The sequence below is a fragment of the Tigriopus californicus genome, chromosome 8 (genome assembly GCF_007210705.1).
Source record: "Tigriopus californicus strain San Diego chromosome 8, Tcal_SD_v2.1, whole genome shotgun sequence".
Classification (NCBI taxonomy): Eukaryota; Metazoa; Arthropoda; class Copepoda; order Harpacticoida; family Harpacticidae; genus Tigriopus; species Tigriopus californicus.
Window position 1 is genome coordinate 6760426 of NC_081447.1, and position 25841 is coordinate 6786266.

At 43.6% G+C, this 25841-nt stretch overlaps 1 protein-coding gene across 1 annotated transcript in view; it reads right to left on the minus strand.

The window, feature by feature from the left end:
* LOC131885499 (solute carrier family 12 member 4-like) overlaps positions 1-25841 on the minus strand; it is a gene marked incomplete in the record, with an annotated part of 37855 nt that overhangs the window by 6363 nt on the left and 5651 nt on the right. The window contains 13 exon segments of the mRNA XM_059233564.1: positions 217-355; positions 1363-1734; positions 3991-4153; positions 4644-4843; positions 5451-5570; positions 8215-8347; positions 9034-9293; positions 10899-11055; positions 11155-11543; positions 11670-11908; positions 12507-12692; positions 12775-13029; positions 15050-15117. Of these exon segments, the coding sequence (XP_059089547.1) occupies positions 217-355; positions 1363-1734; positions 3991-4153; positions 4644-4843; positions 5451-5570; positions 8215-8347; positions 9034-9293; positions 10899-11055; positions 11155-11543; positions 11670-11908; positions 12507-12692; positions 12775-13029; positions 15050-15117 (2681 nt within the window).

Genomic DNA, 25841 nt, shown 5'->3' on the forward strand with positions numbered 1-25841 from the left:
GAGGATTACACTATGCAGAGTAGAATAGAAGCAAGTTTGTCGTTGTAATGCAATAGGAAAAAGGGAGGGAAATGGTAGTGAAGTGCCGCTCAGAAGTGGTTGTTGGTAGTGAGGCAATACACTGACTGACGAACTGACAAAAAGGACAAACGGCCTTCTTTACGAGAAGAGTAATCTCCGTCGAGTTCGCTGGAGAGTGAAAAACAAATTGCTTACCATTTTTCCTCGCCGCTTCTCGGACACTCGCATTTCTTTGAGCATTTCGTTCCTTTGTTCCATGAGCAGCGTTCTCTCGTAGGTGTAATCCGAGATATCCGAGTCGGCCATTTCCACCACTTCCACATCCGCCTCGATTCTGAAATAATCCATTCTCATCAAGTTGATATGAGTGTAAAAGTGAACGAATGAACGAGTGAACGAGTAAACGTGGTGTTTGCAACCATCGAGCTTCATCCAATGGTTGGCTGGGATTGATGGTCGGGGCACCATTTGGGGAATTAGTCTTCTTCCACCAATACCAACACATATCTCGTACCCCTTACAAACAACAGGTGACTGAACAAAGCTTCTTGGAAAGGGGAAGGCAATTGAAAACGCTTATAATTGGATTAACGAGGGAAAACACTTTCATTCAATCAAATTTCGAACACTCGCCAGTTTCACCCGGAATGACGCAGATCCTGTTTTCAACGAAAAAAAAGGTCATTCAATTAATTAACCTATCCTTCAAAACAATTGAGAGGGACGTTGAGAGAATTAGACACTAGGGAAGACCAACAAAGTCCAGCCTGTCCAAAACAGACGTCAATCCTACGATGACGCTAATTGGAACCTTTTAAGCCTGGTATTCTTCAGTTTTCAATTCCTCTCACAGTATGTTGTGTCCCTATACGGTTCCAGTTTAGTCTCTTGTGCAAAAAGAGAGGATCCCGGGGTAATTAGTGGAGCCCAAATAGGGTCTCAACAAGGAAGCAAAGGGCCCTAAAGCCAGCAGGTCTTGAGATGAGAAAAAGAGTTGCTGGCCCAGTGGTGCTTCGCAAAATCGAGTGGCCCCATTTCTCTCGCCACTTTCAGAACGTGTAAGGTGGGAGGAAAACGTTTCCTGCTCTATAATTTGAGTGTTTCTTGTGCTTGCGGGGACATTGCTTGGCAAGAGAAACAAATATTGAATCAGAGGTACACTAAGAGAAATGCGAGTCGTCAATAAATGTCTAGCCTTAAGAGTAGCCGATAATCCCCGCCAAGCGAGTGAGAACGAGAACCTTTACGGCTCTATGAGCTTTTTTTCAATTGCATCGTTTGGTAGTAGGGCGGAAAGTGTGCTACACTAGGAATTGAACGCAGATCCATGGTTCAGCTCACCTCAAGTGATAGAGGAAAGTCTTGAGATCTTTCTTCATCTGAATGGAGTTGTCCTGGGGTTGGGCGATGGAGAAGATCCTGAGCTTGCAATTCTTCCAAGTACGATGTTGTTTTAACAAGAAAGGCAGGAGCATGAGAAGTCCACCGTCATGTACAATCCACCAGATGTCGATGTTGCCTTTGACCTTGTCACCTGAGTCAGGGAAACGTTGAATCCCCTTAGGCACCAGGAGAGCCATCTTGGCCGAGGCTGCATTTCGAATTGTGTCCACAAACACTCGCCAGGAATCCTCGTTACGTTTACGCCAAGAGTTGGGCCAACCCAGAATAATGGTATTGGGTTTCATGCCACCCAAGCCCGACGTTTGGATCCTGCAAGTAGATGAATGGATGGAAGTGAATTATTTATTCTCAAGTTCCTTTTTCTTTTGTGACAGAGTGGTGCCCTAACTTGACACCCTCTCTCTCTCTCTCTCTCTAAGAATAGGAGATACACGAGGACGATGCTCGTCTTGAGATTGGAACTTTCCTCTCGATCTCATTTCAAAACCTGGCTTGATCTCTCTCAACTGACTGGCACAAGTCTTCTCATCCAAGTGTGTCAGGAAAACCCTGATGGAAAAAAGGATCTCAATGCTATGAAGTCCACAATGGGCGGAGTAAGAGGAGACCTACGTATGAGGAGAATCTTCCATAACAATAAAGTGGATCTAAAGAGCATCATTTCTTTTGTCTGGTTCCTATTTCTTCCGTTCAAGATCAGAATGGGAAGCACGACGCAGCAAATAAGAAGGAGAAGACCGTGATCTTGAGAAATAAAGGGAAGAGGGAGGAAGAAGGGCATGAGCACAAAGTACGTAAAGAAGACGGACAGCACGAGGAAGAAGTGATCTTTTGGTTAGACAATTGTTCCACGACGGCCTCCAACCCGCCGCTTCCATTTTCTACCACGAACCAACTACCAAGTCCACGACTACATGAGTTCCATCTCTTGAGGACGGCTGGGTGGTCTACGTGGAGCGCTTGTTCCACTCAAACTAGTTTTACTTGCCAAGAACCAGTATGAAGGGATGCTCTCCTAATCAATGGGAACAGAACCCAACCACAGTGTGGTGGGTGGGTGGCCTTGCGGTAGAAACATTTTCCCTTTGCCAGGACATATCTTGGAATGTCTATGAAAGCATGCGCCTTACACATGATCACAACAAACTGGCTCGAAGCAGCGAGCTTTTACAATGGGAAATCCACTCGACCGAAACAAGCACCTCCACTTCATTTCAACAAGTAACCTCCTTTTTGAAACCATCGAAAAGGAACGTGGAGCCGACGAAAAAAAAAAGGGAGACTCTCTGCGTTTCTCTTTTCCCTCTCTTTCGTTCTCATTGTCCTTTGTAGCAGGATGGGCCAAGGAGGGGAAGCAAGGTCGGATTACAATTGGATTGCGGAACAAATCCCGTCACTTCTTCTTCCTGGCCTAAATCAGTCGTAACCTATAGGACCTTGATCCGCTGAACTCGAGGATCTATGGCCACCAAACTCCTTGGCGAGAAATGATAATATTAATCCTACTAAGACACGATGCCTTGAAGAAAAAAATCTGAATTTACTTCCTCCCTTTAATTGGAAAATCCACGAAAGGTGTCTTTAAGAAGTATAATCCTACTAAAGCCATGTCAGCTTAGGTAATGGAATCAGGCGAACTCCAATATCACTAGCCTTCATCGTTGGAATCAAAAGTACATACAAAAGTCGATTCCAGCAATATTTCATGTTATTTTGTTTTCCATTTCCTTGGGTTCACTACATACAAACTTGCTGAAAAGCCAACGAACCAATTGCGTGCACTGGGAACAGACGTGGCCCGATTGGGTTTAAAAATTCAAAGTCTAACTTATGTATAGGCGGAACTCGACGGGGCCACTCTTTTCACGTTTATGTTCGATCCTTCCAACAAATCTCGCTTTGGCCTTTAAGATGAACTGTCGTCGCAAGGCCGCCGCCTCGTTTTCGAGCTACGATGGAATATTTTGCTTTCAAGCTGGAATGGCTTAGACGAGCCAAAGCGAGCCAAGCTAGAGAAAGAGAGCCCAGATTGGGAAAGCCCACTCGACATCTTAAAAGACATCCAAGTTTCTCCGAACTGCTAAACAATTGCATTTCCCAAGAGGCAAGTCGTGGTTGTTGGAAGCCGATGGGGATGGAGCTTTTCACATGTTGTTGATGTTGTTGTTACTGCTGCTGACGATCATTTTGTTCTCTTTGTGAGTTCTCAGAACCCGCTGGAATCGAAGCAATCACATTATCATTCTCCAACTCACTCACTCAGAAAGACACCACCACTAATGTTTTGGACAGGATCAACACTCATCGTGGCCTTCCTTCAACCCACCTCTCTTCCTTTCTTTATCTGCTTTCCATTATCAGGACCTTTGTTCTAGGGGTTCGGGCCAGATCAAGCTCATCGGCACAATGCAGGCTGTCAATGGCGATGAAAGATCATTTCGAATGAATACAGATAGTTCGTAATGAATAACCATCGCCGCTTCTTAAGGTTGTGCAACCCGAGATTATGTAAGCACAATCTATCTCCAATGTTTGCTATCGGCTCGGGATTCAGCAGGTACTTACAGATGACAGATTCCCTCGGTGGTATGCTTGGATACGACGACCTCGGCGAACCCCTTGACAGCTTCATCCTTGATCGTTTGTTGGATGCTCACTTTGGCGGCTTGGCCCTCTCCATACATCTTGCCGTAGTTTCCTTCCACCACGGTGACACCGATACAGAGACCTGAAAGTAACAGTGTAAGAACGTATAAGATGGCTACTAGCTAACGAGTTAATCTTCGTTGGCTTTGTCCTCTTGATCTCCTTCGTCTCAATTGGATACGAAAGAAATGTGAGTAGTTGTACTATGCGCCCTAAGTGGTCTGGCTTGGCAAGTCTTTTGGAACACGACCATTTGGAGGGCCAGCAACGGATATCGAGGCAACATCTCAGACCAAAATCTCTGGAAAGGTTTGCCAAAAGTAGTTCTCGACTCGATCCGAGGACACCACCTTGCCGCCTGGTTCCTTCTCCAATTTCGTGCCAAAAATTTCCCGTCTAGGCCCTCCATTTTTCCTTTTTTCTTCCTTTTGGGTCGTGTACCTTCCCATGTCTTGTCTTAGCTTGCTTCCTCGTCTGTTCATTCGGTGTGCTCTTCTCTACCACATCACCTCGGCTTCAAATGAACTGTTTCCTGCTCAATGGCTAAAGTTTTCTCCCCTTTTGGGCCTTACCTTTTCCAGCCTTGAGTTGGGATGCCAGCGAAAACATTCGCTTGTACTTTACATGCAGCTTGTGGTCGAGTTTAGCCAAAATAACGATCTGAGGTCGCCAATTCTTCGTATGGGGTGGGCCCTCTTCCAAACGAAGCAGTGAGAAGCGAGCAGCCGATAAGGCCAGACCACGAAGACCATCGCCCCATTCCTTTTCAGCTCTACAGGGAAGAGACAAAAGTTGAAACAAGGTCACTGCAAATATTATACTTACGAGAAATTTTAGAGTCAAAACGGTCTTGCCGAAAGAAAAATGCTAATCTATTGCAAGAATGTTAAATAACTTAACAGCCTCTTTGGCGCATAAAATTAACTTCTTCCCTCCAACTGCTGGGAAGCCTTTTTGGGACCAGAGACACATAAAGGTCATTGATTATGTAAATTCAGCATGAAGTTAAAAAATGCCCGTTTTGCCTCTTGCCGGCTAGAAAGCAAATGTGGATGTGAATAATATTGCTCTAAAAGAGTAGGCAGGTTCGCGGTTCAGGAGAGCAATATTCCTAGATGGAGATTGTCCCTCCGGGGAAACTACGATTTTATGAGATTGTTTTTGTACTTTGTGAATGGAAGCTATCATGGCTTTACGAGGTATGGACCTCTGGATCGCATTAATCTTGCCCCTCCCATCAGTTCGCCTTGGGGGAATGTCAATGGTAAACCATGTTCAGAGCGAACGAAAATCCTAAAATGCCCTGTCTTCTCCCAATTCTTTCTGAGCTGTGCCTTTTCAAGTATTTGCGTGCCAGATCAAAGCCGGATGAGACTTACCCTCGATACTCGATGTACTTGTAGATGACTCCAGCAATTCCAATTGCTACCAATGCGTAGTACCAACTGCTCATGAACATCACTGCCAAGCACATGCATACTCCCAAGAGTGAAAGAGACCTGAAAAAGTAAGATAAACATTAGAGGCAACTCGTGAATTTGGTAGCTTCTTTTGCATGCGGTGGATGGCATTCAACCTCACCAGCAAACGTTATTGGCTTATTTTGCCGTGTAATCTCAATGACGGTGGGACATCGACCACTCAGATATTCTGGAGTTGTAGCCGGTATTTTCTAGTTCCAATCTTGATATTGTCGAAATGTCACGGACGACATGAAAATGCCTCCAACCTCAAATCATTCCATGGCACAATCCATTAAAAAGCAGGGAACAAAAAGTTCAGAGCGTTGGTAGGTACAACTCGATTTGTAACATAGCCTCAAACATTTTTTTTCTGGCCGGTGAATCAAGTCTGGCCAATGGCAAACAACCATAGCCTGTGTCACCAACATGCCATGGCAATGTTCCCCATAAGAAGGATCATTATGCATATCAATTCTTTAGAGCGTAAGAGGATTGAGAGATTACAATCTACCTCCATTTCAGACAACATCAAGATCATGCAAAGCCGTGTTCTTCTGGTCAATTACACTACTTAAGTAGTTAGGCCTAGTGCAAAAAATGTGTAAGAGCATTTCTTTGTTCCAAGTACTACATACTGTGTGTAGCTCTTTCTAGCCACTGAAGTTCACGTTGTCCGAAATACCCGAAATCTTCTTCCCTCTTTCTTCTTTAAAAGCAAAGATCCAATGCCTAAAAGGTTTCTTGTTAGGATTTCTTAATTCTGGGCCCGAGTTCCCATTTCGGAAGTAGTTTGTTCGGGCGTAGAAAAGCCGACAAGGAAACATAATTAATCCCAGACCGACCGACCGACTACAATGCCTAGTGTCCTAGAGTGTGAGGACCCGACTGAGGAGCCCTACTACCAATTCTCCAACTCGTGAGAAGACGTCAACAACGAACCCCCAACGAAGCTGTTACCGACGTACGTACATGCTACGCATTGGTGCGTTGCTCAAAAGAGGAGATATACAGGGTTGGGCTGAAATACGACAGAGAAAAAGTTCTACAACAGGCGAGCTGATACTTTTCTCAAAAATACACTTCCAGTTCGGAACTCAGGCGCAACGGTGTTGATTTTTATGGAACAATCATCTGGCAAAGGAGCAGCACTTTTTCGGCCCAACCCTGTACGTACCAACAGCCCAAATTGAGCTCAATGTATTAGATGCACGAGGGTTCATGTGTGGAATGAGGTTTTCTCAAGGAGAAGAGGATGCTGCGTTCCTGTGTGGTGCTAGAGCTCGTCATGTATGACGAGGAAATAAAACGGGACGAACAAAGCAGACAACGAGTGGAAGATCGAGGAATCTTCTTGACGACAGCAAGCACTCGAGGTGCCCTCTTTTCAAGTCTCCGTACTTCCACATGATCAGCTTTCTTGCCAAAGATGTCCTTCAGAACTTTCAAGGACTCAAGACATTTCATAGCCAGAGACAGCCAGGGGCCACAAAAGCCTGTGAAAGGTTGGGAACTACCAGGTTGGGTTCTACTGCAAGATTGATTGCGCGTCAAGCTGAATTCGAAAGCGCTCGAGAGACGACAGCTCTAACACACTTTCTCATCAGTTCCAGTCTGAGAACTCGCTAAAAAATGGAGACCACAGGGCTCCACAAAATTGCATAATTTCGCTTGACCCGTGGGCATAAGGGAGGAGGTGATATTCCAAATCGAAACTTTTCCAAGATCTCTTGGGTCACTTCCACTTTGGGTCGCCCTTAAGGCGTTGAGTTTCAAAGACGGGAAGTTGTTGACTTGGAAGGATCTCAACAATGGAAGACGAGTCAAAAATCAGTTAGGACGACAATTTCGTTAGGTTTGATGCGGAACTTCTTTTGCCTAATTAATGCTTTGAACAAGTTAATTCAAAACTTGAGTGACTCTCACTTTTTCGTCGGCGCCTTTTGTCCATCCCCTCTTGAAAGTAAGGGGAGCATGAGCAACAATGCACATTAGGTGAGAATGAAAGCCTCGGAAAGTTGCATTTCTACTGGATTTGGGCAACAAATCCCCGCCCAACTAGGGCTCCAAATGCAATAAGTTGACTATCTCCTGGCAGAGGAGCGGTAATTTCACATTGGAATGTACTTTCAAGGCCGTTTCAAGCTCGGTCCATTCAGAGTCAGCAAAACGATCCACCAGCGAAACAGCAACTTTTCCTTCCGTCCTTTCGTCCCTCGATTCTTGTGCGTCCTTGCTCTCTGCTACCAGCTTCTTAAAGCTCTTCTTCCTCGTTCCCTTCTTACTTTCATTCCCTACACTTCGTCTCGCCTTCTCCTGCTCTCAGCCCTTCACACCCACCCACCCTCGGTTGAGCCGACAACCACTTTTGGGAGCTCGAGGCCTTTACTTGACACTCAAAGCACCCAAAGGACCAGGAGTACTCTCTCCGAAGGATCGTCTTTCTTCCTACCCTCTTTAACCACTGGTTCATGGTCCACAATGTGTATGCGTGAGGGTTAGGTGGGTGGATGGGTGCATGCGCTCGCTGAAAAACAACGCCCTCTAGGACCATGGCGATTCAGAATGACTCCGTAAAAGGAACTCCCAGTAGTCAGAGAAAATGTTTAAGTCCTCTCTGATTTACGGTGGTGTTGGTGGTGGCCGAATTCAAACAAGAAGAAAGGCAGAGTGCATAACTTACCAATGGTAATATTTGAACCGTGGACGCCAATTCGGAGTTCTCAAGAGCGTTTGAAGAGCGCACGCCAAGTTGACAAAACCGTAGCACATGAGGAAGAACATGGAAAGCAAGGGGGCAATTTCATCCACGTTACCTAGAATAGGATTAAAGGTTAATAATGATACACCTGGAACAACTCTTTCATGAACATGGGCCTAACACCAGAAAACATCTCATCTAGCGTCAGTACTGTCAAGGTTATTTCCAAGTTGCCTCAGCACTACATTGTCTTCAAGAATGTCAAAGCATAATTGAGAGGGACTTCTGTCCTCCATACTAAATGACATACAGGGATGGCAATTCCATACTAAAACAAGAAATTGGAAAAAACAAAGGAGAACCTTCTGAACGTATCACTTAATAAGGCCTTCTTTCATTTGCGACCACCGCAACTTGCAAACTACGACGAACTCGATCGCAGTTGACACGCGAGGACAACAGGCCAAGGTTGCTATACTTTTCCCTCGCATTCGTTCCTGTCTCTTTGATAATCGAAAATGAGTGTAATTTGGTTGCAAAAAACGGAACAGATGGCCAAGGTACAAATTTTAAGGCGGAAATTTTTGATTTGAATATTTCATCCATTCGTTTTTCAATGGTAAAGGTGACATTGTCGTTATTTCTGGCCACCCTATAAACTTGGGAAAGAGAAGATTTCATTACCAAACTTTTTAAGTGACCGGGGACCAAAATATATCTTCATCTCAAAGCCAAAGAAAAAGCCTGAGAACACTCATAGCCTTACGAAACGACCCATGTGTCCGCTGAAAAAGTACACACCTATTAGCACAGCAATTTCGCAAATGGTAATTGTCATCCCAAGAGCGCGAATAGGCTCTCCACCGGCAGTAAGAGTCTGGAATGGCGCCAAAAACGGGATGATTCCATCTTGTGCGATGGCTTGAAGAAGACGGGGAGCTCCGGTTAGGGATTGAAGTCCAGCACCAATAGTAGAGAGGAGGGATCCCACTTCAACCACTTTGGGATGAGGCCAAGCGATATTACCCACCACCAAACTTCCACCAATACTCTCGCCGAACCTGAAATCATTTGAAACATTGAGTCACTGACTTTGGGGACTTTCTGTCATCAGGTGGCTTTCTGTCATTAGGAGACATTCAAAGCTAGTATGTAATGTAAAAATCAATCCAATAATCCCTCACATCAGTAATAACTTTGAGATCTTCCCCAACTGAAAGAATACCCTCGTAGGGATATGTCACACAGCTTCTACACAACGGAACAAGTATATATTTACATTAGGAGTGAAACATTATACGCAAGACTAAGAAGAAAATGCCACACAAAGTTTGAACAATAATTGGCCTGGTTTAAAGCAAGCTTCATTGTTTCAAAAAATCGTAACTCGGACCAAGACAAGCAATAACTGCTTAGTTTTTGATTATATATCTTTTTGACTTCTAGAGGAGAAGATCAAATTGGTAACGAAAGCCCTAGTCTTCCTCTCTCAATATCGTGGTTAACTGTTTCTAAGCTCTCATTGAATCCAAAACCATGAGTTGTATTCAACTCAGCTGTTTATGGTAACAAAGGAAAATGCTTAAGTGACCCCCGTTTGAAGTGTCCTCGGATCTACAGTTCATTCTGCTCACTTGCCAAGCCGGTGTCTACGTCATAACTTCAATAGAGAGAGGGCTGAGGAAAGTCGAAATGTAAATTATGAAATGGACAACTTGACATTTCTGAGCAAGAAAGATACGAGTAGAGACAGACTTGGAACAAAAAAGAAAAATGTTCGCATTTCTTGGCAAGTCGTTTGGAGCAAGCAATTGCCTGTAATTTTACTGCATGAGGTGTCCTGTCCTTGGGAAAAATATTCATGTGGGTCCAAATCGGAGTTCTTCCCTTTGACGAGAAGACAAGGACAGCTTAACGCTTTACATACCCAGGCAAGACTTGGAAGGCAAAATAAAGCATGTTCCTGGTGAATACCGAGTTCATTGTTTGAGACAACAATTAGTTCACAAGGCATATATCCTATCGTCAGAAGACCATGAGCGAGGAATGTCCCATCGTACAAGACCCATATCACAGAACAGTTAAACAATTAGACCATTCATAAGCATAACATCGTTAACAGTCTTGAGGGCTCCTATGAAACAGAGAGCTTGTCTTCTATATAACCCGAGCCGTTGTTGATTGAGCATTTCCTGATTGGACGGACGCTCCAACGCTAAGCACAATTACAAATCCCAGTCCCTCTTTTTCATGGCAGAACGACGACGGATTGTTCTTAACCTGATTTCCCCTTATCTCTTTGTTGGAACCTCTTTTATGGTTTTTCTCGGACGTGATGCTGTGCTGTTGCGTGCTTTCAAAAGCTTTGGGCCACCGCTTATTTGGACATGCTTTCAGACATCCAAAACAACTGTGGTACCAACGATCAAAGTTGCTTTCCCCTCTTTTTTGGTCTACTGTCAAGGCTGTTTGTTTGCTAACGAAAAGTACATCAACGACATCTGAGCAATCTAGCAAATCAATAGTTTTCTCTCGAGCTCTTTTCAAGGCCGGGAGTTCAAGATAACTGAGTAGAAGCCATCTTTTTTTACGCTATTATTTAAGAACTCATTTTTTGACCTAAGACATTTTGCATTTGGCAAGACTAGGAAAAGACTTGAACGTACTTATCTCTCAGGAGCAATGGTTCGACGGTTCCGGCGAAGAGAAGAACACTGGATAAGTAGACGGTGGATGTGGTTAAAATGGCCATGATAGTTCCAATGGGAATGGACTTTTGAGGGTCTGCCAAATCTCCAGAACGATTCGACCCAGCCATGATCCCTAAACAAGTGAATGAATGTAAAAATTACAAGCAAATGATGCTTAAAAAATGGGTTCGTAACTATACAAATGATAATGAATAATCATAAGCCAACCCACCAGTGCAAGATGGAAAGAAAATGCCCACGAGGATGGTAAAGGTGGTGTAGACATCGGTGGTAACATATCCCATTCTTGGCAATCCGCCCAGGTTGTATTCGGGTTCATTTACACCATCGGATGAGAGGGCATCACCGCCATCGTGGAATTTAGTGTCGACGTTTTGGGAGAAAACGCCCGATTGCAGTCCTCTTATGCCTTGGAGAGGTTTTGCTTCGTTCTTTGTAAAGTATTCATCGCAGATGTAATCGTCTATGGTCAATGAGGAAGTGTCATTGATCGCGCCCAATGTGCTATTGACCTCACAAAACATTTTGAACAACTCCCCGTCAAATGTCTTATTGCAAGAATCCACTTTGCGCACCAATCGAGTCCCAATTGTGCAGACGCTGGAATAGAAGGCCATAACAAATTTATAATAATGGAGCAGTCCGTTGTTACTCGGTGCCTTAAGAGCTGAAATTTGAAAAAATGACATTTGTGTCAACTGAGAAAAAGTAGCAACGATTTCCTACTTTGCCAAGTCGTTGCCTCCATAGTTAACAGCCAATCCAACGTAGATGGAGAAGATGGTGAAGAGAACGCAACCCAAAGCCACAGTAGCCAATTTGTTGACAAAACTGACGCCAACGAACACAACACAGCCCATAAGCAGGAGCAAAATGGTCCCGTAGACTCGGTAGTTGTTGAACTTGATGAAATCATCCGATATATCCGGCCCAAACAGAGACATGGCGGGTCCAACGAGGTATGTCTGCAAGAGAAGTTCAATTCCAATTTACGAATTTGATAGCCATATTTGGTTTCAATAATAAGTTGAGGGTTTTGAAATCCAATAATAGAGCCTTTTCGGAGCCTGCTGCTTGAGTAAATCTGAAGCTTGAGCTGATAGGGTTGATTCTATTGTGCGAAATGACATTCCATTCATGAAGATAAGGCAATGGAAAGTTTCGCCAACGAACATACAAGACTTGGAATATATCTTTGGAACAGAGAAGAAGCTCTGGAGGAAAAGTTTGATGTCGAAGCAAATGTCAATCGCTGTCAGAGGTATCATCTGACGAAATATCAAACATTCTTACACAAGACAAGTGGGTCTAGTAAGTGCTTGAATAACAGATTGAATTCAACCAGAAACAGAGCCCAAATCTTTGAAGCGAAGGAGTGAATATTGGGTTAAGGGAAAGATTGCACTAAAGAACATTCACTCTTTCGCTATGAAAAATTGGTCTCTGTTCTGTCAACCATTTGCGCTAGAATTTGATGACATATTTTACACCTCAGTCCAGTTCATAACACATAGACAGCACATTTAGTATGGTGGCAAAAAAAGCATGTGAACTGTAACTTACCATGGCAATTTCAATGGCACCAATGATGTACATGGCACCAGCCACTGATGTCGCCAAATAGAACAAGATGCCTACAGCTCCACCGAACTCCGGTCCCAAGGCTCGGGATATCATAAAATATGAGCCTCCTCCAGGCACAACACCATTGGTAGCGATGGCAGCCATTGAGATGGCGGTGAGCATCGTCTGATGAAGAGAGCAATGAAACAAATGACCCATCTCCTCCCAGCAAACCGTGAACATGGCATGTCCTTCAATTGAATCTTACCACGCAACATCCAAGGAAGACGACAAAGAAACCCCCAACTGCTCCGGCAGTACCCACGATCCATGTCATACGAATGAAGAGGATCACACCAAAAATGTTCTGAATACATGGTAGAAAGACACCCGTGAGTGTGCCCAAATTGGCTTTTTCCACGGGTTTCGCATCCGGGTCACTCGGCCCAACCTGGATGGTGGCTGAGTAATTGGCCAGGGCTCCGATGACCGAGGCCATTTGTGGGCGTTCTGATATGTCATCCTGAAAGACAAAGGATCGATCGAGAAATGGTCCAGATTGGACGGAAATTACAGAAGACCTTTTCGATCACCTAGCAATATTCAACCACGACATGATGAGCGGTGCTAGAATGAGCTTGTGATCCATGAAGTACATGGACGCCCGACCATGGTGCTCGAGTACAAGGGATTGGTAATGCTATTGATTGATATGCGTGTCGTGATTTGCGGTCACCCCAAGTGGTGCTGGGTCCATCCCCTCGGTACATCTGGGCAAGGCATTACATATCGTACAGGGACTTACACGTCACGCAATTTTTATCCCACGGACGTTTTCTTTACAATGCTAGAGTAACTTACTTTAGAACCTCTCGTGTCAAGCTGAGTCATGTCAAATGCCTTTGCTTAATTGCTATAGAATAAGCATTTAGTCCATCTAAGGCCATGACATTCGTGGCATGTACCGTATTTAACCACCCTCATTGTAACTTCCTGTTGAAGCAAGCCTTAATCAATATTTGGATAGCGATATCTAAAACAAGCCCAGGGTATTTCCCGATGTTCGAGGTGAGACAAAACATATGTCCTTCAAGAACCTACATTATGACTCGATAGAAACGGCTTCCATGAAGGAAAACAACAACATCGATTTCCCCCAGGCGAACAACGATGTATAAGACCAAGGGCAACCCTGGGTGAATCAGGAGGAGAAACGACTCAAAGACCAAAGTACACCCACTAAAACATTAATTTATTCGGCATTTAGTGAGAGGAAAAAAAGGCAAAATTGATCATATGCTTTGAAAGGTCAGTCTTATCAAAGTCAAGAAACGAGGGTAGTTGCCCTTCTATTAATCTTGTTGCGTCCTATTTCGTCAAAAATATCATCCAATAAACTCTGAGCAAACACAGGCCAGTTATGAGAAAAACATGAAGCATAATTTGCTAAAAGAAACTGCTAGTCACAAAACCACTCAAAGTCTGAATCGGCCGAATCGTTCTGCTCTATTAAACCCTCGATTGTGGGAGTAGTATGTGTTTTGTCGCAGTCCCTCAGTCAGGCGGTGGCAAATTTATTCGTCTTCGTTAATAATTCAACTCCAATTTTGCTCCTAACCTGCTATCCATTGTAACTGTTTCATGCATTAATATCGATCTATCCAATTAAAAGGACATTGCTTGAACAATCATTGAATAGATTGGGCTTCAAGCAGGTTTGCCACCAATGACGGAAACGGCCAAGGTCAAGTACAATCAATATAGGTATATACTGAAAAAGGCCAGAACATTCCAGTCCTCCAGACCAGAATAGTTTTTCTGTTCGCTAAAGGATCTTATTGTGAGTGTCTCCAAAGAAGCTCTCTCCTTTTCCCCAGATCATAAAGCACGGTCATCTGCGTCGCCTTTTCTTAAAGGCTATCACGGATCTTTGTCATTAGATCAACGCTTTTTCCCGCAGTTTGCCTGTTTCCTTCGAATAAAGGAAGGGTTCCTTTGGGAAGAAGAAAAGTCATTTCAGGCAAACTTCAAAGCTTCTTTGAATGGCAAAATGAAGAACGAGAGCAGTAAAAAGCGCAGGAGAAGTTCTCTCATCGGCAGTTTCAAACGTTGCACCTGGTCCTTTAAAAGTTCTACAACTTGCCCAAGGAAGCTCAACTTTGCGCATCCATTTGAAACAACTCCACGCCATTGGGTAAACATCGAAACAACGTGATCATTCAATGCCTTCAAAAATTGAATGTTTCGCAATTTTGGAATTGTTCGGAAGGACAAAGTCACACTTAATTTCGGTAGCATTCCAGTGCCTGGGCTAACCTGGTCTCGTCAAAGTTTTTCAGACTTTTCTGGCAGGTTTTAGGGACCCGCACTAATTAGCTTCCTTAAAAGTTATTTGAAGCTAGCACTTGCTCAAACCATCCCGACTTACTGGAAGCTGTTCTAGTTAGTAAATAAATGAGACTTTCTCATTTCTTTCTCCCCCTCCCACCTCATCTCCTCCCTCTTGTTTTACTCTGAACGCGTGAGAATAAGATGAGTCTTACGTGGTATAAATAGAGGTTGGTGGATCCACTTTGAGTTCGAATGAGGTTGTCTTCATCTTGAACATCGCCTGAAAGAAATCAAAGGAAGCTGTGTTAACTAGCGAGAATAAAGAGGGAAGAGGAGCAGCAACCATGATCAAATTATTTAATAAACATGTACATAGCAATATTAAATCGAGCTGACATAAAACGGGCGAAGATCACACCTTGTGTAATCAAAGTTGGAGAGCAGCCATGAAATATCTTGTCCTGCATTGCATCGCGGTCATGAATCAAGCGGCACCCATGCCACTGACAGCAACAAGCGTGGAAGAAAGTTGATGACGAACACCAGTATGGGTGTTGGCTTTTGCTCAAGTTTAAAAAGACTCAAAATATTTCCAAGGCAGGCCAGAGCAGGCCAGACACATCGTAATCTTGGCTCATCATCTCGCCTCCTTGAGCGTTCAAACTTCATTCTTGTACCTTCGTCATGATATCCGTTACCGTCCTCATAATATTGCTAAGGGACAACACGACAACGAGCTCTCAAAATCTCCCCTCAAATGAAGACATGGTCTCAAACATCATTTCAGGCTAAACGGTGTTGATCTTGAGGCCGGAGCTAGTGAAATCTCGTCATTGTTGTTCGTATCTCCCACCAAAGGCCGCGAAACAGGTTGAACGACAATCTACTGCACACGTCACGAAGGAATGTGCTATTAGTAAGGGGGAAAAGTGTGCTTGACATTTTACACACTTTTGAGTGAAAGCTTGTTTGGCGTCTCTTTCAATTTGGGCTCTTAATTGATCATCTAAAGAAGATAAAGCCAATGTGTAAAGATTCCGTGCGCAAAGTCATCACCGTTACCTTCTGGAGGCTGTGATTCCTCCGAGCTTTCATTGGAGGTCGACACCACATCAGATTCTTCCTCAATGCTGGGAACAAAAACCTTTTCCTTTTCAGTCTTATTTTCGACGAAAATCAAGGAGTTGGCCGTTTTGAAAACAGGGGGGACACTTTCCGAAATCCTTGGGGTCTGATCAAGAGGAAAAGGTTGGCCAGGGATGCGATGATCGGGAGAGCCAATTTCGGGGGTCACTTGAACCATATCGTTCCAATTCTACCGAGACCGATAGCTCTGGCAAACACAAGGTTTCGACCTCGAAAAGGACAGTTCTTTGGGCTTGGGCTTGGATAGCGGTTAGTTCAAAGCATCCTTTGATGCCTGACAGACAACTGAAATTAGCTTTGGCCGAGACGGAAGCAGGTAAACCTTTTTGGACGATCCCAGCTCATTTCATGAATTTTTAATGAGCTGGCCTCAGAGCAAAAGGTTCCCTAGCAAGCTGAACGACGTGGTGTCCTTGAAAGGCTAAACCATACCATGCTCGCCAAATCGAAGCCACAACAATCGAACACGAAAGAACGAATGGACGAAATAGTTCTCATGATGCTCTTGAATCACGCATTGGCCCAACTTTTCTTAACAGACAGACAAAGCTAATCCTCAAGCCGTCCATGGCGCTTAGAATGAGCCAGTCTTTTCATTTTGCTCCCAACCAAACCACTCAACCTGTTTAAGCCCTCCCAAGTCTCCGTGGATTGAGGACATTTGGCTACATCTCCGCTTGGATCAAGGCCAAACAGACACCAATCTTTTTGAGGACGCTAAGCTACCAAAGATCACGACGAATCAATATCATTCAAAAAGAAGTGAATTCTTTTTACACACACTCTAGTCGTAAAATTTAGGCCAAGTAACGATTGCCTTCAAAAAATGAGGACTGCGAAGACAAATGAAAGTGAACTATTCTATAATGCCCTTCAAAAAACGATTTATAAGCTAATCATAATTCCAAACGTAAATAATGATCATTAAAAGTTTCAAATGTCGTTCTCAGAAGGAATCATAAACTTTTGATTATATTAAGTGTTTACTTCTCGCTCTTTTATTATACAGGTCTTACGTCAAAGCCAAAGAAAACCGAACGTTTATGGCAAAATGTACTTGGATCTATCACAATGCGATAGAACCTCAAAACTATAGTAACCATAATTTTGTCAAGTAGCAAGTTTCTGTCCACTTTGCGGCTCTTTTGATTTTTGAAATTAATGAGACAGTTATTAAAGGCATTATTTTTTTTCTCTAAATTTCGATCACACAATCTCATGAATAACTCCATTCTTGGTTCTTCACTAAATGGACGTACCACTCGGCTGACTGAACGAACATTGAGATAGCCCCAAGAGCGAAGAAAATGAAAGTAAATGAAAGCAATCCAAGGGGGGGCCTTCGAACCCCGGGAAGCTCTTTGATTTATTATGAAGAGTCATGCACAGAAGAACAGCGCCCAAGCTTCGACTCGATGATTTTGAATGGACAATGGACATCCTATTTGTTTACTTCATCCATCCTTGGGCTCAAAACCATCAAGTGCTCAGTGCGCCCAACCGAGAGAGAGAGGTTATGTCAACCTCCGTCAAGTGTATTTTATGGCCATCCATCAAGTACATGTACAAATAAAGCTTACAAATGGAACAAGGATAGATTATCAAGCCATGTTTTTATTCATTCATAAAAAGTTTACCACCCTACTTCCGACTTACACCATCACGAGAGTGCCACTTTTTTTTAGCGGGAATGAAGTTTCCAATCAAGTGCACGGGTAGGATTAGGCCAATTGGCCTCCCGACCTTTCCCAAAAGTTTTCAGATGTGCTAGATCTCAAAGTTGAAATTAGATTAAGACTCGCGCTCGAAGAGATTTTTTTCCTTTTTCACCTTCAACAAGGATTGAATGAAGTATAGCTCCGTGAAAAACACCTCATCGGGCACACAACTGTGCCTCTATTCGACAGATTTTGAGTTGGCTGACTGGCTGACGTTGTATGAATGAATGGACAAAATCAACTGGCTTTCAAAACGGTCCGGACCGAATCAAGATTGTAAGAGCAAGACCCAGGACAAAGTTTGTCGTTGGTAAAATAAGGGGGGGGGGACGCCTGACTTCCCTTCCAACTTTGGAACCGAGGCAGTATTGTGCGGGGTATTGTCTATGGCTGTCTGTCAAGGCCGCAATAAAAATCTCTTGAAACGCCCTTGAGTTGTTCCTAAACTAGCTACTGAGACCACAAACTTCGAGGTTGATGTTATAACTTGGAGGCAGGAGGAGGATTCCATACCTCTCTGGAATTACTGACAGCCTTAAAGGTGAAGGCCAAGATCGCCATGGAGTCGAGAGAAGTTGGCTGAAACTTTTCCGTTCTTCGTAGATTGTAGTATATGAAAATGTACGGTCTACCGTACTGTAGTGGAGGTGTAATCTTTTACAATGCGCTATTACTGCGTGATAACGCGATGCGGGAAATGAGAGCCTGAGCTAATGAAATACCGTTTACGCTGCCATATTATGGACATTGCACCATTATCTTTTTAGAAACAAACCTTTCAACTGGTCCAAGAACGATTGGAGCTTACTCGACTGACAGTGCCTTGACTACTGGCTATTTTGAGCCTGACTCAAAAGACTTCCAAAAGAGTGGCCTAATGATCTCACACTCGAACTTAACAAGGCCCCTCATTAGCCAGACAATGGCCATTGCCATGCAAGAGTGAAGTACAATTTAAGCCGCCACCACGGAAGTGAATCCACTTTGGTGAGGCAGCCAAGGCCAACCAAAAAGCAGGGCCGATTTTCTCCTCAATCAATTGGGAGTTTTTTTAAATATTCCGCATATCGGTTCCACCACCAAGAAAGATTAGATGTGGGTGCCGTGCTAAGAGGCAGTTCCTTAACTTCTAAGCCCTTGAACCGTTGGGTCGGACTTTGATTCTCAATCCTAGCTGGCAGCATTGTAACTGGGTGGAAAGTTTTCTTGCTCCTCTCCTCCTCCTTCTTCTCGTTCTACTAGTCTTCGTCTGTTTCTGGTCCCAATCTTTCTGCTGATCACACATCTTTTCAGAAGACACAGACTTTTCGGTAGGAGCTCGTTCTACCCGAGTAGGTTTAAAGACCTTGGCCAGGCAAACCCATGGAGCATGGTACTCAACTAAGCTTTTAGTTCGTACAACATAAGTTGAGGTGGTTGGTTGGGTTGCGAAGCTCCTTTTGAGAGGACGAAGAATCATGGCTGTTGTGAGAGACGTCAAATGGACCTCCCTCGCTGCTGATATCAACCATTCATAACTGACCGTGAACATTAGAAGCCTTAGAGCACCAGACCACATTGGCACTGAGAACAACCTCTCAACCCGATCGACACCCTTCGTCTTCGCTTCTTTCTTTTTGACTCTCAACACTAGAAGAGTCACACAGATGGCCAGCCAAGTCTGTGTTTCAGTTTCTACATATTTGGCAAGTTGCGAACATCAAACTTGAGATGGACCTCAAGTAAGAAGGGGATTCCAGAGATCAAATTTCATAAATTATGACAAATTTGAAGTACTCTTTTTAAAATGCAAATTACCTCTGGCTATTGCTCCGTCAAGCAAAATCTAACTAGCTTGGCTTAGTCTTCCCAAAGCTCATTAGAAAGCCAATCCAATCAAACAATACTCAAACAAGCGGGAAGCAAGTGCAAATACGTAAACTTAGTTTTAAATCAATAACAGGTCAGAGACAGAGTGACCCTTCCGACAGGAGAAGAAAAGGGAAAGAGGCAAATAAATTTAAGTGACTACTCCCCAAGGTTCTTTCTTTCTTTCTTTCAAAACTGTTACATCTTTATTGAGCAAGCGTGAAGGGTTCCAAAAAAGTCTAGAAGATTGCCCTGAATGGTTTGTGAAGAACGTTCTCTGTTAGCTTAATCGTACGACATACTAGGGACAATTAAGAACAATATGTAGAAGAGTTTCCTGGCAAAATATGTCTTCACCCGATAAGACAGCTGACAATCTAAGACGATAAGTTGCATGCCGAAACTGAGATACCGTACATCTCTGTCCCCAACCTCCTTCCTTACTCGTGCTTTCAGAAGACTCGATCAACATGGCGACCTTTACAGTAAGTGCTGATCCTCATTGGAGAAAACATAAGGCAAAGCCAGAGGACGAAACACTTGGCAAGCAAGAAAGTTAGAACGACAGCCTTGAAGCACAAAGAGAGCAAAGGCCGTGCCGACAAGCACGACCATGAGAGATGAACTGAATGTGAAATTTTAGACAGGTCATCAATTTGAGTTAGCTAGGTGATCGACCGATGAAGGACATGAGTCGCCTAGGTCTGTTCATGACTTTTGTTGCAGATGATTCGCCAACGTAAAGGCCGGTTGAAAAGATGCAAATGTTATTGGCAATATGGTTTTGAAACCGGTCGCACGAGAGACAGTTTCATTACCTCAAACAACTGCTTGACTGTCCGTCCTTGGGGAAGTTCCTTTGAAAGAATTCCCACGGCCTGCAATCCCCAATACATAATGATGATGATGATCCGCTCGCAAGAAATGCATTGGGCTTTTCAACTTTCTTTCCATCAGTACCTGAGGTGCTGCCCATACCCGCCTCTTTCTATTGACGAAATGGACATTAATGATTCTACAGACATTTGCCACCGATCGAGAATGAAAGCTCAATTCTATAGCGCTGGCAAGTTCGCCTTCCTATCTCCCCAAGGAGCAAATGACATGATGGATAGAGTTTGAACAAGGTTTTCACAAGTCAAAAAATAAGCTATTCAGAATAGGTCCATAGAAAGGATCTAGCGTAGATTCGCCCTAAAGACGTGATTGAGAGCTTTGTAGCTTCAGGGGTGAATCTAAAAGTTAGCGACATATTTTATTTTTGGCAACCGAGAGAGAGGCGTAAGCTTCCATGAAGCTTTATGGGACTAAAAAGGGATTAACCGTTTCAAAAATCATAATAAAATGGCTTTCCTCATTTCGAGATCAAACCTAGATCTAGAGGCAACTTGTAAATTGCCAGGCTCGGAAATTGCCCTTGAGCTATTCTACCTACACTAATATTGGGTTAGAAATGAGCCATATTTACGAGTCTACAAGTAAATCAATAGGAACGCTACTTGATGAAATATTCAACGTCTCTGGTTTTTGGGTTGTGTATGAAGCAATACACCGTCTATTTCCACTGAAGTTTACCATGAGGAAGGGTTACTGGATCTATCCACAAAAAGGCCGTTTCTCCTTGAGGTGCCAGCTTGAAGTCCATGAATAATGGATCACCAGCCCGAGAAGAAGGCCAACATGCTAGCCTTGATAAGCCAAGAAGAATCTAATTGGTCTATCTTTTGTTACGCAACAATAATAATACCACAGAGAAGATACAAATTAGTCGACAAGCAAATGAAAGGGTATGCTCGAGATGACTACAATCAGAAGCTGCCTTCGGCTCGAGTTCAGATTAGTTTTGGGTTCTACATCTAGCCTCTCAGCATAACCCAACCAATAGGAATTCTTCCCATCCAGAGTTCTGGCATTGATGGATTTCGTGACATCATATCGAATATTCTAATACCTGAAAAAAAAAACGAAGAGGCGGTACCGCAAGCTTACCATCTGGAAGTTCAATTATTGGCACACTCAATTCGCCATCCCTTGAGCCTGGGGAAAGGACATCGATCACCGTCTTATCCCTATTGGTCTGCTCACTTGGAGGGGAAGGTAAGGGCGGTGAAGATGAGCCTCCATTTCCTAAGGGAAGAGTGGCAGGTGGCGAAGAAGGGGCCGGAGGAGGGAAAGAGGCCGATGAAGGCGACACCACGCGATTGCTAACTGGACTTAGGGTGTCGGAGGGTGCCGTATCGACCTTGAACCGAGATCCCGGACTTGAAGTCCCTGATTCGGCCTTGCTATTGTTATCCATTGTCACTCGAATGCACTGGCGTTGAACACTCACAAGCGCAAAGGTGAAATTAATAGAACCACATTCCTCGAACGAAAACTGAGAAGCCTTTCAGACTTGCTGATAACCTAATGGAGTAACACAACTGAAGGCTGAAGCCCTAAGGCTTTCGAACTTGTGTCTTTCACCCAACGATGCAAACGTAAGAGCGGACTTGGCTTTCAGGTCAGATAATGGCAATCACCGTTACCATGATACTGTTACCTTTAGTCACAGACTGTTTACAACCTGAAGGATGATGGGCTCTGCAGTCCTAAGAGACTAAACTGAAAGGGAAGAAGGGTAAGAAACCGAAAGCGATCTCGATCATGGCCTAGTGGAACGCTCCCGCCGTCTTCCCTCTGTCCTACCCCATCCAGCAAGGCAATGATGTTCGTCTTGTTCGCTCTTTTCTTCTTCTTCTTTCCGGCCTTGTTTGGAAAGCGAGAAGGTTGAGCGAATTGCACGTACTGCACGCCTACCAAAGCTGGGTCTGAATCCGTCGACGACGGTAAATCTGAGTCTTGATGCTCTTCGCACTCAAATGGGTAGGACCAGCTCCAGAGGATGCTCGCGGTACACCAGAACACTATGGAAACGTTGCGCAAGCAAACTTTAGCAGGAACACTCCCACAAGTCTGTCCACCTAAGAAGGCCACTCGGCTTTGGTCCACAAGGATGCCCTCCTCTCCTCTCAGCGTTCAACACCAGGCTTTTCTCGAAAACTTTGCCTGCCAGCTCCTCAAGGTACTATACTAGCGAACAGGCTCTCCTGCTTTAGTGCCTTACCAGTGAGATAAGCCGTCTACAGACCAACAACACTTTCTAGAGCGTGTTCCACATCCGCCATGTCTTCCTCGCTCCCCTGGTAATGGCCTTAGATAAAGGCCAAGGAAGGACGAGTCAGGGTCGTTGAGCTAACTGATTTGAAATTGCGCGCGCCATTGGTGGTCATCTTCTCAACTGAACCCAGCCTCGCCTTCGTCGTCAAACGGAAAGAAAATACAGCGGTGCGCTTCCTCTTCGCGTTCTTTTTTTCCTTAGTGACAAGGCCAAAGCTCCGGTCCAACGAGTTGGCCTTGGCGCAGGCATTTATTCTTCAACGTCACCGTACCGAACGGACAAGCTCGCTAACAGCAGCAGCACTAGCACCACCGCCGCCATCACCGCCGACGTTCTCGGCCTTGGAGGCTCCTCGAAAACCGAGGGTGCTTATTGGTATTTGGAACGCTTCTAGCATTTAATACCGACGCCGTCCATGTTATTCGACTAGCAGGCAGGTCTTTGGAACTGTTTGGGTTAGCTTGGGAGAGAAAGCGAACAAAAGCAGGCCTGTAGACAGTATTATTATTAGTCAGAGGAAGGGGCTCTATCTAAAGTTTAGGAAACGAGAGAAAGCAAGCCTCTTTCACACAGCTGAGATCTCTCTTCCTTTTCTGGCGATTTATGCTAAGAAAGGTTGGCCAATGGTATAGAGGAGGGAGGCCCTGGGACACGTTCAAGGGCAGTTTTACTCAAGGTCAATCAGTGGGAAGGCATGCACGAAGGCCTCACGCAACACGCGGCGGTTTCAATGGACTAATTGCTAAGTTGTTATTGCTCAATAAAATTTTCGCCAACTTTTAACCATAGCAAAATCCGGTTGCCACGGGTGACATATAAAAAAGTTAAAATGCAACTCATACGCTAACAACTTGGCATGAAAAGTACGTCCAATACGAGTGAATCAGATGTTTAAGAAACATGAAACACATATTTTTATGAAAAAGTGTTTTCACGGGTATGATTTTGACTCTCATTGACGCAAAGGCCACCGACAGGAACTTTATCTATTGACTCTCGCGCGTGGCTCGAAATGATGTTCTGACTTCATATTGAACGGAATACAGCGAGTTTTTCGTGGATCCATTTTCTCATTGAATCAAGTCTTTTTGCCTGGGTAAGTCAAAGCTATGCCATAAAAACCGGTTATCACAAGAGAAGCGTGACTCTTGAATGGCTGGGTTTCTCCCTGCATGAAGTTTTTTCAAAATTGGATTCCAATAATTTGAAATTGTTAAACCCATAAATATGTTTAAATTTCATTCCCTCTTATTTGTAGATAAGCTTGACAAGTCCTTTTTCATGCTCTTCTTTTCAAACTTGATAGCAAGAAAAGACAAACTGGTCAGAAGTACCTTGGCAATAGTAACTTTGTCAAAGTCTCAAATTCATAAACTACACGCAAAAAGCGAAGGCAGTTGAATAAATAGATATTCAGTGTAATCTAGAATGTATCAAAACGTTTCATAAAACTAAATGGGTATCTGGTTGAAAGCCAGTTATCGTTTGCATTGCAGTGTATGCAACAATGGCTTCTCTCAAAAACATCAAGAACATGGAGTCTTCAAGCAAGATGAAATTAACTCTGTCGTTCATATTCTCTTTTGGCATGTTGACAAGAAGAATTGAATATCAGACGTTCTTCTTTCTCTTTGCTATTTCACCTTACTTTACTTTCTGTCCTATCATCAGCCTGCATCTCATGATTACGATCGTATATACATAATCGATTTCTTTTTGGATAGAAAACCTTACGTTGCCGAACATAAAAGGGTTGCTTAAGGTGATTCCTCCGTAATCAGGTAGATAAATAAATAACATCTGAACAACCCTCTACAATACTGACAATGGTGGTAAGTGATAACGGATACTGAACAATAAACATGAATGACCGTTGCTACAGTATATCCAATATCCTATCTCTCCTATTAGACTTTTGTCCTTTGATATATCAACAAATCAAATTAGCCCCAAACTCTCCCCATTGAACTCTTATTGACGCAAAAATCGCAAAAACATCTTTTTGCATTTGAACATGGGTTCAATTTAAAGATCCCTCGAATCAAATGATCCTTGTAAAAAGGATTCAAAACTTTCGTCGACTTAAAAGCTCGTTTGCTCCGTCGGAAGTGAGATATTTCCGCAATCGGTTGGTCGTTTCATTGTTCCGCATTAGGGCAAGGCTCTGCCACACATAAACGACTCTGACACGGGAAAAGAATGGAACTCCTCTGACGCGTGGAAATGGCCGATTTGGGATGGCCTTATCCGACCTTCTCGGCACAATTGGTCGGAACAAACTCTAATGAAGTTTCGGTTTGATCTCTTTTAAACACGTATGCATTGGCTCACACAACAATTCGATATATTCTTTTCTTTCCGAGTGAGTACAGTTGAACAATACATGTATTCTGTGTTGGGATGGCCTTATCCGACCTTCTCGGCACAATTGGTCGGAACAAACTCTAATGAAGTTTCGGTTTGATCTCTTTTAAACACGTATGCATTGGCTCACACAACAATTCGATATATTCTTTTCTTTCCGAGTGAGTACAGTTGAACAATACATATATTCTGTGTTGGGCTATACTGTGACATCAATCTGACTCAAACCAGAGCTTAAGATTTTTTGCCTTGAGGCAGTCTTGTTTTTGCCGAAATTGCAATTTTTCTTTGATCTGAGTTAAGCAGGGAAAGTGAACCATCCTTGGAAACGTTTTCCTCTGCCGCCAATGATAGTCAAAATAGTGAGAAATCTTGCTTTGAATGAAGGCTTTGAATGCTCGATCATACTTGACTAGGTGTTGCATATCAAAGCCAGGAACCCTTAGCATATAGTCAAACTTATACGTAATTCGTTATCATTAGGCATGGCAGATAAATAGATTTTACGTTTTATGGCATATTTGTACGAAGCCATTAGAGAGGTTTTTTTTTTACCTTCAAGGCTAGTCTATACAAAGGAGTGGTGAGGATCAGTAATCTAAAAGACTATTACATACTTTTTGAAAGCATCAGCCCAATTAGTCGACAATCCTTTGGTCCAAGGAGTGCAATCCACTTTGGCATGAATTATTGATGCCAATTGTAGAATCAATTGATACATACATGGAGGGATGCTCTTTGAACCCTCCGCCCATAAAAAACTATTAA